We start from the raw sequence: 15,783 nt of genomic DNA, 5'->3' as shown, positions 1-15,783 counted from the left end.
AAAATAATCAATCAAATACAGTGCTACATTGAACAATATCATTTTTTGTTTTATTTGTTGCATTTTAGAACTGCATTTTGAATGTACAGACGCACTTTGGCCAATGGAAACAAGAACACAGGGACAAAATCACTGCTGGGGGGAAAAAACCCACCATTGGTCTTTCTTATCCAGAAATCTGTCAGAACTCACACTAGACATTGTGATAGTCTTTGAAACAATTTATTTTGTTGTTAATGCAGAGAGGTACGGCACAACATCCAAACGGCTTCTTTCGAGTGTGCGTGATTGCATGTTTTTTAAGCTGTAACTTGTGGTGAAATTATGACCACAAACTGAGCAGGGAAACGGTTTCTATCCAGTGTGGCTTCTTGTGTGTTTCTTTAAGTGTTGCCGTAGATAGAATCTTTGACCACAAACTGAACAGGGAAAAGGTTTCTCTCCAGTGTGGATCATTGTGTGTACTTTTAAATTACTATTGGTAAAGAACCTTTTACCACAAACTGAACACGCAAACGGTTTTGTTCCCGTGTGTGACAATGCATGTTTTTTTAAGTTGGCCCGCGTCGAGAAATTGTGACCACAAACTGAGCAGGGAAACCGTTTCTCTCCAGTGTGTCTTGTTGCATGGTTTTTTAAGCTGCAACGAGTAGAGAAACTTTGCCCACATACTGAGCAGGTGAAAGGTTTCTCACCAGTGTGAGTTCTTGTGTGTTTTTTTAAGCTTCCCCATTGACTGAATCTTTGACCACAAACTGAACAGAGAAAAGGTTTCTCTCCAGTGTGGATCATTGTGTGTACTTTCAAATAACTATTGGAAGAGAAACTTTTACCACAAACTGAACAGGCAAACGGTTTTGTTCCCGTGTGTGACACTGCATGTTTTTTTAACTTGGCCCGCGTCGAGAAATTGTGACCACAAACTGAGCAGGGAAACCGTTTCTCTCCAGTGTGTCTTGTTGCATGGTTTTTTAAGCTGCAACGAGTAGAGAAACTTTGCCCACATACTGAGCAGGTGAAAGGTTTCTCACCGGTGTGAGTTCTTTTGTGTTTTTTTAAGATTTCCCGTCGATAGAATCTTTGACCACAAACTGAACAGAGAAAAGGTTTCTCTCCAGTGTGGATCATTGTGTGTACTTTCAAATAACTTTTGGAAGAGAAACTTTTACCACAAACTGAACAGGCAAACGGTTTCGTTCCCGTGTGTAGCACTGCATGTTTTTTTAACTTGGCCCGCGTCAAGAAATTGTGACCACAAACTGAGCAGGGAAACCGTTTCTCTCCAGTGTGTCTTGTTGCATGTTTTTTTAAGCTGCAACGAGTAGAGAAACTTTGCCCACATACTGAGCAGGTGAAAGGTTTCTCTCCAGTGTGGATTCTTGTGTGTACTTTTAGGTTGCCCCGTGAAGAGTAACTTTTACCACAAACTGTGCAAGGAAAACGTTTCCCAGTGTGCAAGAGAATATGTTTTTTTAAATTGGACTCGTAGCCAAACGTTTTCCCACATTGAGAACCTTTCCAGCCTTTGCTGTCATTGTGACATGTCACATCAGACTCATCATCAGTTTCAGGAGTGTGGGACGTTGTGTCATCGCTATCTGATACGGGAGTGAAGTGGCTGTCTGCTTGTGATCCTCCACGGTGCTCGCAATCACCTTCTGTTTTCATGGGCTGACTTGAGCTGCAGCTTGGAGGTTCTGTCCATCGGTTCACCTCATATTGACCTTCATCTTCATTTTTCAATGGGACAGCAGTCACTGGCAACTCTGTGAAATCCTCTGAGCTGCAGCTTAGAGGTTCTGTCCATTGGTTCACCTCATATTGACCTTCATCTTCGTTTTTCAATGGGACAGCAGTCACTGGCAACTCTGTGAAATCCTCCTCCTCTTTAATGTATGGGAAGTTTTCAAGTTGAAAGGCCTTCAGGTCCTCCGCCTCCTTCTCCTCCTTCACTTCAGGGAACTCTGGCTCCTTCTCCTCCTTTACTTCAGGGACCTCTGGCTCCTGCTGCTCAGGACTATCATTTCCTTCACTGGTGTCTGCAGGACACAATATACACGTGGTTTGTCTGCTGTGGCTTTTATCTTGTGAATTTTTGTTAAGATTTAAGTCATCAGATGGGCCAGACAAAAACACATTTATATTCAAAATAATAATCATGACAAAGTCAAGCTCTGTAAAATAAATGCCCTCCAATTCCAGTACTAATACGGGTACGGATAAAAACATTTTGACCACGTGGTTTAAAACAACACTTTACACGGCCCGCTAAAGCAGTCAGTGTGCCTGCTTTTTTTTTTTTTTTTTGCGATGTGGCCAGTGACAAAACCAGAGTTTGACACTCCTGCAGAGGGAGCCCGTATCACAACAGTTTCAGAACCACTGCTCATTCTAGGCTGGTCATGTATGAATTCATCTCCATGTGAAATGCACAGCAAACATTCAAGCATTTTAAATCGGAAATAAAAAAATCGTGAGGTGTGCACCACCAAAATAAAACGATTCTAAATAATCAGTATTGCCCAAACAGGAGACAAACCTGCTTTGTTCACTGCTCGGGGGTGCTTGCAAACAGCATCCAGCAGTTGACGTTGTTGCTCCTTCTCTTCTTGCGCTCCACAAAGGTCCTCTTCGTACTTCACGGTCTTTACTGTGCGCATTTTCACACGATACTGACGGCACTTAATATTCACACTTGACCTCTGCTGAGCTAATGTATCGAGAACAAACGCGTCTCTTTTGTTAGCGGCTAGCGGGCTAAACTAAGATAAGACGCGCAAGCCTGAGAAGCTTCGACGAGCATCTTGAGACGACTTTCACCGGCCACGAAGGTGTAATAATGATGTGTGATGTCAAAATATTGACTGGTTTGAGCGCGTTCAAGACGTACTTTTTAGCAAAGCGCCTGCAGTTGAGTAGAAGGAAAAAAAAGCACGGAAATGTAGCTTTGCAACGTAATATCTACGGCGAGTCCAATTAGACATATTTCACACACGGCGACATATTATGAAATAGAATAAATTCGAAACCATGCTTTAAACTACAGAAAATACAAAGCGCAAGTAGCAACCCCTACAAAAAACAAACATTTTAATTGGACAGCATTGGAGAAGAATCGTCAAATTTCAGAAAATAACAGCTTGCCATCCCTAAAATAGCTAGAATTGTGCATTTGGGGGTCTTGTACATGATTGTGGTGAACTTGATTTGGAGTGACAGGACGCTATTTACGACATTTTAATTACAGCATTTATAGTCGCGGGTGCAAGGTGTTACGTGTATCTCCCCACATCCGATGGTGTGTTACGAAATATGGGCATCCAAACTCAACAAACATGCATCCTCTTTCGGGGAAAAACAATCCTGCTCAGGCAGATTCAGAATCGAAACCAATACTGTATTTGGTTCACTATTTTGCTGTGATTTCCATCGATGTGTTGAGAGAGACAATCGTGCGGAAATTATCTAGTTTGGCTTTGTCAGAAACTTATAAACCATTTGACATCAAGGAGCAGACACAGCAAAATTAAATGCCCTTTCACTGGATGGTATAAAGTTAAAAGATAAACGTTTTGTGATACTCTTATTCTGTAGCACTCCACCGGATGTAGAGAGATGGAGGTGATACGTAGCGTATGCGGTTTAACTTTAACCGCATACACGACGTAAAAGGATTATTTGTATTCGCCAAATAAATATAAAAATAAACGTGTTGTTGTGACATCTGTTTGAGAACATTTTGATTTATAGGGTTGTATGTTGCATACAAAACTAAACAAAACCTCCTTTTTGTCTCACTCTTATTTTGGAACACTCCGATTGGACACAAAGTTCGACGGAACAGTCCACGCCGTGCCTGTACTTTAAGGATTTAAAGTATGTCGAGAAAACTTGACCAGGTCGATATAAGCAAAATAAGAGTAAAAAGTGTTTGACTAATGTTCTTCGTTTGTGTTGATTCGTGTGCTAGGGAAACGTAAGTTTGTCCAAGTTGTTTCGCCGTAGATTGCACCTTGCAGCGCTACTCTTTGCAGGCTATATTAATTTCTTTTTTACCGTAACCACGTGGGTTTCGTTAAATAATTCATCCGGAATGTACTGAAACCTCAACACTGAGCGTCCTAAACTACTTTATTGCATGATTGTTACATCTTCGTGTGTGGTTAAAGTCGTCCATGCGCTCTTTGAAGCTTCTCGGCCTTTTTTAGCTTAGCTTGCTAGCCGCTGACTAAGAAGACGCGTTTGTTATGGATACTTTGGCTCAGCGCAGTTCAAGTGTGAACTAAAAGTGCTGTGATTTTCGTGTGAAAATGTGCGAAAGAAAGACAATCAAGTACGGAAAGGAGCTTTGTGGAGCACAAGAGCAGAACGGGCGACATCGTCAGCCGCTGGACGCTGTTAGCAAGAAGCCTGGAGTTGTGTTGAACAAAGCAGGTTCGTCACCTGTCTGTCTAGGCAATACTTTTTTGCCATATTTTCTGTATTATTCTTAAGGCAATCTTCGTGTGTGATGTCACGGTCAATATAACTTGACATCCCATCATGTGTCCTGTGCATCTGATGCTGTCTCCCATATATCAGATTCACAAATTTGGTGTTTACCAAGGCTTGGATTCTGTCAGAAGACTGTTAATTTTGTTTTTCCATCCCTGATATGCAATTTACAAGCGAATTTGCAGCTCCGCAATGTGTTTAGCCACCCATAGTTTGTAAGCAGTTGGGATGGCCCGAAGTAACAATCACAAAGCATTCCCTTTATCATCAAATTCATGAATGAAATGCGTACTGGCTAACATCTGAAACGTCTTAGTGACCCGACACAGTGGCCTACTGGCCAACATTTCTGTCGGACACGGGATGTATTATTTATTTATTGTTAATCTGGGAGGGGGGGGGGGGGGATACGGGCGTGACAAGTTATCATTATCAATGTTACAAGAGACTGACTTTACCAAACTATGTCTGTCTTGTGTCCCGAAGACATCAGTGAAAAATATCTTGGTGCTGAGTGGCAGGAGCCAGAGTTCCCCGTTGTGAAAAAGGAGGTGTTAGAGCTCCCTCATGTCCAAGAGGAGGAGCAGCCAGAGTGCCCCAAAATAAAAAAAGAGGAGCAGCTGCCAGTGTCCATGAAGGAGGAGGGAGATTTCACAGAATTTCCAGTGGCTGTTGTCCATTTGAAGACTGAAGATGAAGGTCAGTCTGAAGAGAACAAAGGGGCAGAGCCACCAAGCAGCAACTCCAGTCTACACGTGACAACAGAAATTGATGCCGAGCACTGTGGAGGTTCACAAGCAGACAGCCGGCCTGGCGACAAACCTTTTGATTGCTCAGTTTGTGGTAAAAAAATATCTCAGAATGCAAGCTTACACACAAGAACCCAGACTGGTGAGATACCTTTTGCCTGCTCGAATTGTGGAGAAAGACTTTCTTTCAAGGAAACCTTGAATAACCACGCAAGAACCCACGCTGTTGAGAAACCTTTTGCGTGTTCAGTTTGTTCTCAAAGATTTTCCATAAAGTGTAACTTGATTCAACACAAAAGAACCCACACTGGTGAGAAACCTTTTGTATGTTCAGTTTGTGGTCGAAGATTTTGTCAAAAGGGAACCTTAACCATACACACAAGAACCCACACTGGTGAGAGACCCTTTGCCTGTTCGATTTGTGGTCAGAGATTTTCTCTGAAAGGTAACTTGATACCACACAGAAGGACCCACACCGGTGAGAAACTTTTTTCATGCTCAATTTGTGGTAAAAGGTTTTCTTGGAAGCAAAGCTTAACTTTCCACACTAGAACCCACACTGGTGAGAAACCTTTTGTGTGTTCAGTTTGTGGTCGAAGATTTACTCGAAAGGGAATCTTGAGACAACACACAAGAACCCACACTGGTGAGAAACCTTTTGCCTGCTCAGTTTGTGGCCATAGTTTCTCCTGTAAGGGACACTTATTAAGACACACAAGAACCCACACTGGTGAGAAACCTTTTGTGTGTTCGGTTTGTGGTCAAAGGTTTTCTTTAAAGGGTAACTTGATGCAACACACAAGAACCCACACCGGTGAAAAACCTTTTGGATGTTCCGTTTGTGGTCAAAGCTTTTCACTAAAGAAAAACCTGAGACGACACACAAGAACTCACACTGGTGAAAAACCCTTTACCTGCTCAGTTTGCGGTGAAAAATTCACAAATAAGGATAAAACCAAGAGGCACAAGTGTGCTGGTGATCTGTGAAGCATTGATAATCGAAATTATCTCATTTTAGCATTTATGTTTAAAAGAGTGGACAGTACAGAACGCACATCATTCTTGTGCACACGAGTTCAGTTGGGCTGCTACCACCGAATGAAACATCTGTGTACTTTTAGTGGATGCTGAATGTTACATCAACCCGCTAAGGGGCTACAGATCTAAAATTAGCTGGCAGCTATGTGGCATGTTTGCATGTTAATGCCTATTAATATGTACCATTCTCTGTTAAATAAAATCATTTCTTTAAAAATTAAATGTCCATCTTTAATATTGAAGGCAGTGAGAATGAGTGATTTGTAATCAATATGTTGTTCTTGATCTATATTGCAAGTACTTTGAAATAACTCATTTTTGAGTAATGAATTAAAGAGATACAGAATCCAATATGCACATAATGTAAAACAATATCACCGATAGAGGGCGCCATAGATGGCTCAAGGAAAAGCAGAGGAAAATTTGTGAAATGCATAACACACCCACTAAACATGGAAAATCGGGCGCATTTTAAATAAGGTAGCGATTGAAAATGTGGCCACCAAAAATTACAATTATATTACCCACATTTTATAAAATGGACTGTAGTACAAAACCCCGAATTTAAAATCCGCTGCATTCTTAAACATTCGTGCTGTTGCTCATTAAATTACATCTCAGTGCGACAAGCAATTAAAAGCATAATGAAATGGAATGTATATTCTCATTAGAAGTCCTTGAGTGGCCCTTAAAAGGACCGTTTTTGTCGTATGATGGGAGGCAGAGTTGAGAGTTTAACCGCCAAAGCCGTAGAGAGTACGGCCTTGTCTCTTCAGAGCGTACACAACGTCCATGGCGGTGACAGTCTTCCTCTTAGCGTGCTCGGTGTAGGTGACAGCGTCGCGGATGACATTCTCCAAGAAAACCTTCAGTACGCCACGTGTCTCCTCGTATATCAGGCCCGAAATTCGCTTGACTCCTCCGCGACGAGCGAGGCGACGGATAGCTGGTTTGGTGATACCTTGGATGTTATCGCGGAGAACTTTCCGATGACGTTTGGCGCCTCCTTTCCCCAGACCTTTTCCTCCCTTTCCACGACCTGACATCTTGGAACTAGTTCACTGTTGAGCTGAACTCGAGCGATTAGCTCAACTCTCTCACAGAGGGCGTTCTTATTTCAAGACGACGGACCTGAAAGAGGACAGCCCGGGCATTTTGCTAGGACCGACGTCACTATGGGCAGCCCCTTCCACTTCGCTCGATATTCCGCCTATGTAGTTGCGACAGTATAACACGAATATTGATTTTTTTTGAACGTCGATTGTCAATTGATCTTTATGAGAGTTCATTGTAAAATGTTGTTCCCGTGACATTTACTTTTCTGTTTTCAAGATTAATGGAAGGCTTTAACCGCAAACAAAGTTGGTCCTTTTTGAACACAGATGAGGAGAAGTGGGTCGGAAAAAGAATGAATGAATGAATAACACGAAATTCGCCAGTGTAAATACACGTGGTATAATTACATTGAACAAACTTGTCATGTACAGTGCATTGTTAGACACACGAAAAGGTGAAACATAATTTAGACTGTCACCGTTAATGATTTTCCCCCAAACCAAATTCTGATGGCTTTGACGGATCTGTTAGATTCACTACAATGACAGTGCACTTTGAAACTATGTACTTGTTTTAGGGGGCATTTATTACTTAGGAGCTTTGCGATCATCCGAAGATTAAAAAAAAGAATCGCTATGGGAACGATGTATGAGTTGAGTAGTCAGCCTTTTTGTTTTTTTGGAATCAATTTTCTCACTCTTTTCTAATGTAGTTCAACAAGCATAGCGTGTTCATATGGACGTTCATTTGAATAGCATCCGTAACGGTGTTAGTCCATTAGTATAAGCCCAAGCAGTTTATGATTTTGTGCACCATAACTGCAAATATTTCTGACTATAATCAAACTCATATGGAATTGTACTCTTCAAGAAGCAAGTGGATGGCTCTTAAAAGAGCCGTTTGGGGAGTTAAGACGGCGATAAATTACTTGGCTTTGCCAGCCTTCTCAGTCTTCTTGGGAAGAAGTACAGCCTGGATGTTAGGCAACACGCCGCCCTGTGCGATTGTAACACCGCCGAGAAGTTTGTTGAGCTCCTCGTCATTCCGGACAGCCAGCTGCAAGTGGCGGGGGATGATCCTTGTCTTCTTGTTGTCGCGGGCGGCGTTGCCGGCTAACTCCAAGATTTCAGCAGTCAAGTATTCGAGCACGGCCGCCAAGTAGACCGGTGCGCCGGCACCTACGCGCTGTGCATAATTGCCTCTGCGTAATAGTCTGTGGACTCTGCCCACTGGAAACTGGAGTCCTGCACGAGAGGACCTAGTCTTAGCCTTTGCTCTGGCCTTGCCGCCGGTTTTGCCACGTCCAGACATGTCGGCTACTTGAGAAGGTGGATGGTTGAGATGTTCTCAATGCGCTGTCGTAGGGGTACTTATACATACAGCTGCTGCTCACTCATTGGCCAACCTGCTGCGGGGAAACGGTTGTCCAATCAGCAAAGAGTTGCAATTGCTGTCGCTCTTCTTTGTGTAGGCTTCTTCGTTTTGGCCTGTGTACAAGGTGAATCTTGACATATGTATTTCTCACATGATCAGCTCTAAAATAGAAATAATGCAATTATACATTCTAAAATTATTTGTAAATTATTGATTAGTCTGACAGCCACTCCTTCGCTCCTGCTGTCTTGTATATTATAATCGTCATTCCATTAAATCTGTGCTATTTGTTTGTAATGCCCTCAGAATAAATTGTAATGCGCTCAAAATAAACTTGAATTTATTTTTGCAACTTGATTACCTTAACATAGACATATTGAATTACTCAAAATATGTATTGGTCCATCTCCTGATGAAGTAATATCGCCCAAAAATTAATTGAAACGAAATACATTTGCGTGAACATTATGAAATAGTTATGTATGTATATACATAATAGTATCCCGCCAAACAGTTTATTTGTTTGAGTAAAAATGTGGAGAACCAAGTGTGCCTTAGTGAAAAGATGTTAGCCATTTGAAAGGGCAAAAATAACTTCTACCTTTGATATAAACTTGATTTATGCGACTCTGGACTGTGATGTAGCCTATGTGACTTTGATGGCTTGCCTGCCACGAAATATATTGTGTGTGTCTCTTAAATTTTGTGTTGTATTTTGCTTTGCACTTTATATTGGGGACTTACAGAGTGATTCATCTTTCTAGCCAAATTCCTGAAGCAAGTCTTGTGCAAGTTAATCATGGCAGTAAACAGAAGCACGAAGTCATAAAACTACCGATGAGAGATGAAGATCTCAACAGTGCTGTATATATTGTCATTGGACAATGTGGAGGAACGTTTCTCTTAGGTGTCATTGTGGTGGCTCTTAAAAGAGCCGTTGTGGTGGTGAGGAGATAGCCTAGGCCCTCTCGCCTCGGATCCTACGGGCCAGCTGAATGTCTTTGGGCATGATAGTGACCCGCTTTGCGTGGATGGCGCACAAGTTGGTATCCTCAAACAGACCCACCAGGTAGGCCTCACTCGACTCTTGCAGAGCCATGACCGCCGAGCTCTGGAAGCGCAGGTCGGTTTTGAAGTCTTGAGCAATCTCCCTAACTAGGCGCTGGAATGGCAGCTTGCGGATGAGCAGCTCGGTGGACTTCTGATAGCGGCGGATCTCGCGGAGAGCCACAGTACCAGGCCGATAGCGGTGAGGCTTCTTGACGCCGCCGGTGGCCGGCGCGCTCTTTCGGGCTGCCTTTGTGGCCAGCTGCTTCCTGGGGGCTTTGCCGCCGGTGGATTTGCGAGCAGTCTGTTTAGTTCTTGCCATATTCTTCACGTGTTGCTACAAGGAAAAGATAACCGGATGACTGCGAGCTGCGGATTTTATGCAGGCGAGAGAGCGCCGATTGGTGCGTTAGAGAACAGCCCGCGCGAAATCTGCTTGGTCACTGGACAACGTCAACTTGAATCAAACCAATCAGCATCGACTACAGCCGACCAGTGGCTCTTTGAACAGTGAAAAGAAAACGACTTTGCGTTTTTAAAGACTTTTATTTGAATCGAACATTACATAGAAGACATGCGCCCTCATTTATGAATTGATGTGAAATTTCGCCAACATTAAATGAACATTTTACTCAATATAGTTTGCTACGATGAAGTGCGAAGCGATATTTCATGTTTGTGTACAGCCATTATTTTGAGGTTGACCGTATTTTGTGTTCACAAAAAGTGTTGCTTGAAACCCGAATTCACACGCGTGTCATGTTTAGTACGATTAAAGTTATTATTGGGGTGATTTTGTCATATTAAGAGTGAAACTGATTTCTCAAAAATACACTCAATTTTATTTACAGAGCACGTTTAAAACAACCACAGGCTGCAAAAAAAGTAATAATCATAAAAGTAAAAAATAGACATCACAGTTAAGACAATAAACGATTAACCCAGTGAACACAATAAATCACTAAATGCAGATTCTCATGCTAATACAGCCAAACTTTCATTTCCATATACTTCCAATTATTTTGATGTGAGAGGAATTTGTAACATGTGTAATAAGTGTAGTAATTATCATTGTGTACATAAAACACCTTGAACACGTCTAAAAAATAACTTTACACAAATGTTTTGAACAAAGTCACCTCATGTAACGTGGAACATATCTCCAAATAGCTTTCAGTTGGTGAATGTTCAAACATTTATGTATGAATCAGACGTAAATGATTAGGAGTGCTCTTTATATGAGAGGTGGTGGCTCTTAAAAGAGCCTTTTATGTGACGCTGTGCTGAAACGCTTCACTTCTTCTTGGCTGCGGCTTTCTTGACCGTTTTGGGCTTGGAAGCCTTCTTGGCAGGGGCCTTCTTGGCGGCGACCGGCTTCTTAGCCGCGGGGGCTTTTTTGGGGGAACCTGCCTTCCTGGTACTCTTGACCGGCTTCTTGGCTTTCTTTGGCGACACGGATTTCTTGGCAGCTTTCTTGACGGTGGTCTTGGCTGCGGTAGTTTTGGGCTTTTTGCTCAATGCAGTCTTCTTGGCAGCAGCAGCTTTCTTGGGCTTGGCGGGAGACTGCTTCGCCTTGGGGGGTGCTTTCGATTTCTTGGCGTCGTACTTCTTGTTCATCTTAAAGGAGCCGGAAGCGCCGGTGCCCTTAGTCTGAACAAGTACCTCATTGGACACCATGTTTAAGATGAGAGTCTTGAGACGAGCTTTGTTCTTCTCGACGTCGTAGCCTTTGCTCGCCACATATTTCTTGAGAGCGGCCATGGAGGTGCCATTGCGCTCTTTGGATGCGCCCACAGCTTCGAGGACGAGTTCAGTGGTGCTGGGTCCCGACGCTTTGGGCTTGGACGCCGTCTTCTTCTTGGTGCTGCTTTTCGCCGGGGCGGCGGGCGCTGGAGCCACTTCTGCCATTATCTAGGTTGCTTGCTGTCGAACAAAACTGCTGACTGAGTCAGCTCGCCTGAGATACAGTACTTAAGGGTCACATGAGAACCGGAGAGAGTCAAGCCATGAGAACCGTGGAGAGTCAACCAGCCCGTCTGCGGTTATGATGCGTTGACTTGTGTTTTCTGCGCGCACTTGAAACGCTAAAAACATCACCCAAAAATACTATTGACACTCAAATTGATTTGAGGTGATAGAAAACATGTACTGCTCCGGATTGAAGTGATTTACAGCTCGCTGGCTTGCTCTGGTTTCTCTGCAGAGGCTCCAAACGGTACCTCTTTGTTGGCGCGAGCGACGAGGCTGGATGATTTTCCTCACTTATTCATCTTCTAAAAGATTGAAAATCGCTCACAGGGCATTACACATTGTATTACGGATGACAGAACAAGTTTTTCCAGGCATCCAAAGGGCAAATTGGCATATGTTGATGATCATTACGGGGCAAATCAACGTTTTTGTGACGGCAGCAAACACACTGAACTGTTCAATGTACTGCTTCCCGCGAGTGCCTCAATAACTGTTAATATTTTGCATGAAAGCAACAATTCAAGTTTTCATCGTACTCTTATTCTGTTCTATTCAATCATATTTAAGTGCAAACGAAAAAAAACATGCATATTGCTACAATGGATTGAAGTAGAACTGGAGCAAGGAAGCCACAATGGTTTCTGAATGAATAGCTCAGTATGTGCACATATGTATGTACGTTTTGTAAATAAATCGTTTTTATGCTGGTGGATGTGATCATTTCATAACTATGGCATCCCAGGTGTCTCAATTATCATGTAGTGTATTGAATAAAATACAATTTGTTTCCCTCAGTTATTTTGCTGCGGAAGTTCGATTCTACTACCATATATTATAAAGATAAGAAACCCTTTATTTGTCTGGAGAAATTCCCAGTTTACAGCAGCAAAATTATGAAAGGGAGAAAGTAGAAGTATAGAAATAATAACTTGCTGTTATTGTACAGAAAAAAAAGTCATTTGAATTGCTGTTCAAGTTCAGATTGATATCGTTTGGGGTTTTCCACAATTCAGCAAAAATCAACGTTCATCTTTTATATGTCTTAAATGTATTATGATTTTGGTCAGTTTCAAACTGTTTTAGTGACGTTTTTTCTGTCATTCAGAGTTTTAAAAGGTTGTAAACAATAATTACTACTGCTTGTGTGAAATTGTGAGGAACCATACGTGCAATGTGCCTTCAATAAAAATACAATTATAAACAGTGACAATGGTTGGACAGATTCTGTACCATTTCAAAAGGCAGACATGGACTAGAGAACACTTCCTTTGAACACCCCATGACCTATAAAACTCTGGACTCGTCCCCCGCGGGACATTCTATGAATCATTTTGAGTTACGTATTTGTAATTTCGTGTAAATTTGCAAACACCGCTTGCACTTTTTACGTGTATTCACACTCAAAAACATGACAGCTAATCTACAATACATAAATTATGCTATTTGTAGAGTACTGTAGTCTATTCTCTACATGTAAAATGTAACACTTTGGTAATTAGTGTGCACAAAAGTAATTGAGTGCAAGTAAAAACTTTCTGCCAGGCAGGAATATACTTTTAATTCAAGGTAAAAATATAGTGCGTGATAAAAGCTCATCTTCCGTCTTTTACACACACAAACGAAGCAAAACTCTTATGATGAAGGTGGGTGGCTCTTAAAAGAGCCTTTTGGTTGGGGTGTTGACGAGACAGTTCACTTGGAGCTAGTATACTTGGTTACGGCCTTGGTCCCCTCAGACACGGCGTGCTTGGCCAGCTCACCGGGAAGCAGGAGACGCACGGCGGTCTGAATCTCTCTGGACGTGATGGTGGAGCGCTTGTTGTAGTGAGCCAGGCGGGAAGCCTCGGAAGCGATTCGCTCGAAGATGTCGTTGACGAACGAATTCATGATACTCATAGCCTTGGAGGAGATCCCGGTGTCGGGATGAACCTGCTTGAGTACCTTGTACACGTAGATGGCGTAACTCTCCTTCCTGCCCTTCTTTCGCCTCCTACCGGGTTTTCCCGGAGCCTTGGTGACGGCTTTCTTGGAACCTTTCTTGGGCGCAGACTTGGCAGGTTCAGGCATGTTGACTAAGGCAGGCAGACAAAGTCCAGAATAACGGATGTAGGGTGGGGGGAGGAACAGTCAGACTTCTTATAGAGATGTATATGCAAATTACACTCCGCCACCGCCACTTTTTGATTGGCTGATAGAATCTCGGACCTTACTGGGAGCCTTCAAGTAAACCAGTAAAGGAGAATCATGATCACGTGGTCAAGTCCTTTATTTAATTTTTCCAGCCTACGTTTTAAAAACGACGTAAAGGTTTATTCCAAAAGACACTTTCTTGTTCACCGGGAAGTCCTTAATATGGCAAACCCAAAATGTAAGTACGGCTCCTTAGCCCCTACGTCTAACTGCTGCATATAGTCCATTCCACAGTTCCACATGAGGAAAAAAAGAAAAAAAAACAAGTCGGTTGAATAAGAATAATAAAAAAAACTCCTTTATCTTTCCCTTTCTATCTCTACATTATATTCAGAACACATCATCGGAAAAATATTAATCCTGAATTCAACCGGATGTGCACGAGGCGCTTTCTATTCAACAAGTCACGAAGATCAAAATTAAATTATATTTTCAAATGTGTGAATCAAAGTAAAAAGTCGTCAGATATATAGACTTTGGTTTTAAAATCTTGTTTATTTGCCTCAAGTGTAATTAAAGGCGCTGTGCTGTTGTATGGTTATTCCTCTGTCATGACGGGATGAAAACCCGAGTGACTGTACGTCCAGCCTTTTGTTAAAGCAAATGTTTTCTTCTACTTCTTAAACGGTCTTAAACCACAGCAAAAATAAGTTCTGTACTCTTATTTCTATGCATGTTCGAAATAAAACAAAAACATTGTAGATACAATTACATTGACTTTGAATATTATAGTAACTGTTTGTAACGTTTGCAGGAAAATCGTGGGAACAAACTGAAATAAAATGCAAAAAATAATATTTTGCGAGTCAGAAAAATGCCTGTTTTCATCAGATGTAGTGATGTTTTTAACTAAACATTAGAATTGAATAAACAGTTTTGCCTGTCTTTACCATTGTACGGTGATCTAATCGTATTTGATTAACAAAATGTCACATGGAAATTGTGCTGCCTGCACGTTTGATATTTGTGTGTAGCATTCAGATTACTGCAATTTGATGTAATGGCCGAACATTTATTTTGGGAATAGCAAGAATCCCCAATGTATCAATTTGGAATTTCACAATTGCTGCAGATTATTTTTACATAAAATGAAAATTGTGACGTAAGTGTAACAAATGCACATGGAATGTTTTCCCTTTTTCGAACGTGTAGTGGTCCTTAAAAGGACCGTTTGGTTGTGCCGATGGGCCAGGACAAGACTTAACCGCCGAATCCGTAGAGAGTACGTCCTTGTCTCTTCAGGGCGTACACCACATCCATGGCAGTGACAGTCTTCCTTTTGGCATGCTCGGTGTAGGTGACAGCGTCTCGGATGACGTTCTCCAGGAAGACTTTAAGCACGCCCCGGGTCTCCTCGTAGATGAGGCCGGAGATGCGCTTGACTCCGCCGCGACGAGCCAGGCGACGGATGGCGGGCTTGGTAATACCCTGGATATTGTCGCGGAGAACTTTGCGGTGACGCTTGGCGCCTCCTTTCCCCAGCCCCTTTCCTCCTTTTCCGCGACCAGACATTTTGTGCTACCGACGGAGATTCTTGGTAATGATGGCGTTACGCCAGTACCTCGTATTCATTGAGAAACTGAGGACGTGTTGGAAGACAGGGGTGGTCCTTTTCTTCCGGTTCTCTTCCAGTGGTCGTGGTTGGGCCTGTATCGCCACCTACTGGAAAACTTACGAAAAACATCCCCAAATATGTGGAGTGCCAAATTGAGGAGTGGGGGTGGAGCCCTGGCTGTGAAGCGCAGATCGAGAAGGGGCTGATGCTAAACATTTGAGTGCGCCCACACACTCAAATTGCGCGCAAATGACCCCAAAACGCGTTCATAACATAGTTCTGGGCAATCTTTTTTATTTTTACAATTAC

General features: G+C 42.5%; 8 protein-coding genes across 10 annotated transcripts; 1 reads left to right on the top strand and 7 right to left on the bottom strand.

Annotated features, from left to right (window-relative positions):
- Positions 1-24: 24 nt before the first annotated feature.
- LOC147192025 (uncharacterized) lies at positions 25-2,917 on the bottom strand. Its single transcript, XM_086135724.1, has 2 exons — positions 2,540-2,917; positions 25-2,039 (listed from the first exon to the last, which is right to left on the bottom strand). The coding sequence occupies exons 1-2, from the start codon at positions 2,658-2,660 to the stop codon at positions 355-357; spliced, it is 1,806 nt and encodes a 601-aa protein (XP_085991850.1). The 5' UTR covers positions 2,661-2,917; the 3' UTR covers positions 25-354.
- Positions 2,918-2,926: 9 nt separating this feature from the next.
- LOC147192024 (uncharacterized) lies at positions 2,927-6,230 on the top strand. Of its 3 annotated transcripts, none has more exons than XM_086135726.1 (3): positions 2,927-3,899; positions 4,326-4,434; positions 4,981-6,230. In XM_086135726.1, the coding sequence occupies exons 1-3, from the start codon at positions 3,879-3,881 to the stop codon at positions 6,228-6,230; spliced, it is 1,380 nt and encodes a 459-aa protein (XP_085991852.1). In that variant the 5' UTR covers positions 2,927-3,878. The 3 variants fall into 3 exon arrangements, with proteins under 3 accessions (XP_085991852.1, XP_085991851.1, XP_085991853.1); XM_086135725.1 differs by having other exon boundaries at positions 2,927-3,976; positions 4,322-4,434; XM_086135727.1 differs by having other exon boundaries at positions 2,927-4,434.
- LOC147192023 (histone H4) lies at positions 4,798-7,328 on the bottom strand. Its single transcript, XM_086135729.1, has one exon. It carries the CDS (start codon positions 7,325-7,327, stop codon positions 7,016-7,018), a length of 312 nt encoding a protein of 103 aa, XP_085991855.1. The 5' UTR covers position 7,328; the 3' UTR covers positions 4,798-7,015.
- A 933-nt stretch (positions 7,329-8,261) lies between these two features.
- On the bottom strand, positions 8,262-8,658 carry LOC147192022 (histone H2A-like). Its single transcript, XM_086135728.1, has one exon. The coding sequence runs from the start codon at positions 8,646-8,648 to the stop codon at positions 8,262-8,264; it is 387 nt and encodes a 128-aa protein (XP_085991854.1). The 5' UTR covers positions 8,649-8,658.
- Positions 8,659-9,669: 1,011 nt separating this feature from the next.
- On the bottom strand, positions 9,670-10,080 carry LOC147192021 (histone H3-like). The gene has a single exon (XM_086135043.1). It carries the CDS (start codon positions 10,078-10,080, stop codon positions 9,670-9,672), a length of 411 nt encoding a protein of 136 aa, XP_085991169.1.
- Positions 10,081-10,577: 497 nt separating this feature from the next.
- On the bottom strand, positions 10,578-11,689 carry LOC147192020 (histone H1-like). Its single transcript, XM_086134986.1, has one exon. It carries the CDS (start codon positions 11,664-11,666, stop codon positions 11,052-11,054), a length of 615 nt encoding a protein of 204 aa, XP_085991112.1. The 5' UTR covers positions 11,667-11,689; the 3' UTR covers positions 10,578-11,051.
- A 1,572-nt stretch (positions 11,690-13,261) lies between these two features.
- Positions 13,262-13,820, bottom strand: LOC147192019 (histone H2B-like). The gene has a single exon (XM_086134732.1). The coding sequence runs from the start codon at positions 13,794-13,796 to the stop codon at positions 13,422-13,424; it is 375 nt and encodes a 124-aa protein (XP_085990858.1). The 5' UTR covers positions 13,797-13,820; the 3' UTR covers positions 13,262-13,421.
- Positions 13,821-14,593: 773 nt separating this feature from the next.
- On the bottom strand, positions 14,594-15,472 carry LOC147192018 (histone H4). The gene has a single exon (XM_086134733.1). It carries the CDS (start codon positions 15,429-15,431, stop codon positions 15,120-15,122), a length of 312 nt encoding a protein of 103 aa, XP_085990859.1. The 5' UTR covers positions 15,432-15,472; the 3' UTR covers positions 14,594-15,119.
- Positions 15,473-15,783: the final 311 nt, after the last annotated feature.

Source organism: Hippocampus guttulatus, chromosome 17 (assembly GCF_054856545.1).
Source record: "Hippocampus guttulatus isolate MCC_2025c chromosome 17, RoL_Hgut_1.0, whole genome shotgun sequence".
Lineage (NCBI taxonomy): Eukaryota > Metazoa > Chordata > Actinopteri > Syngnathiformes > Syngnathidae > Hippocampus > Hippocampus guttulatus.
This window is presented reverse-complemented; position numbering and strand designations above follow the sequence as displayed.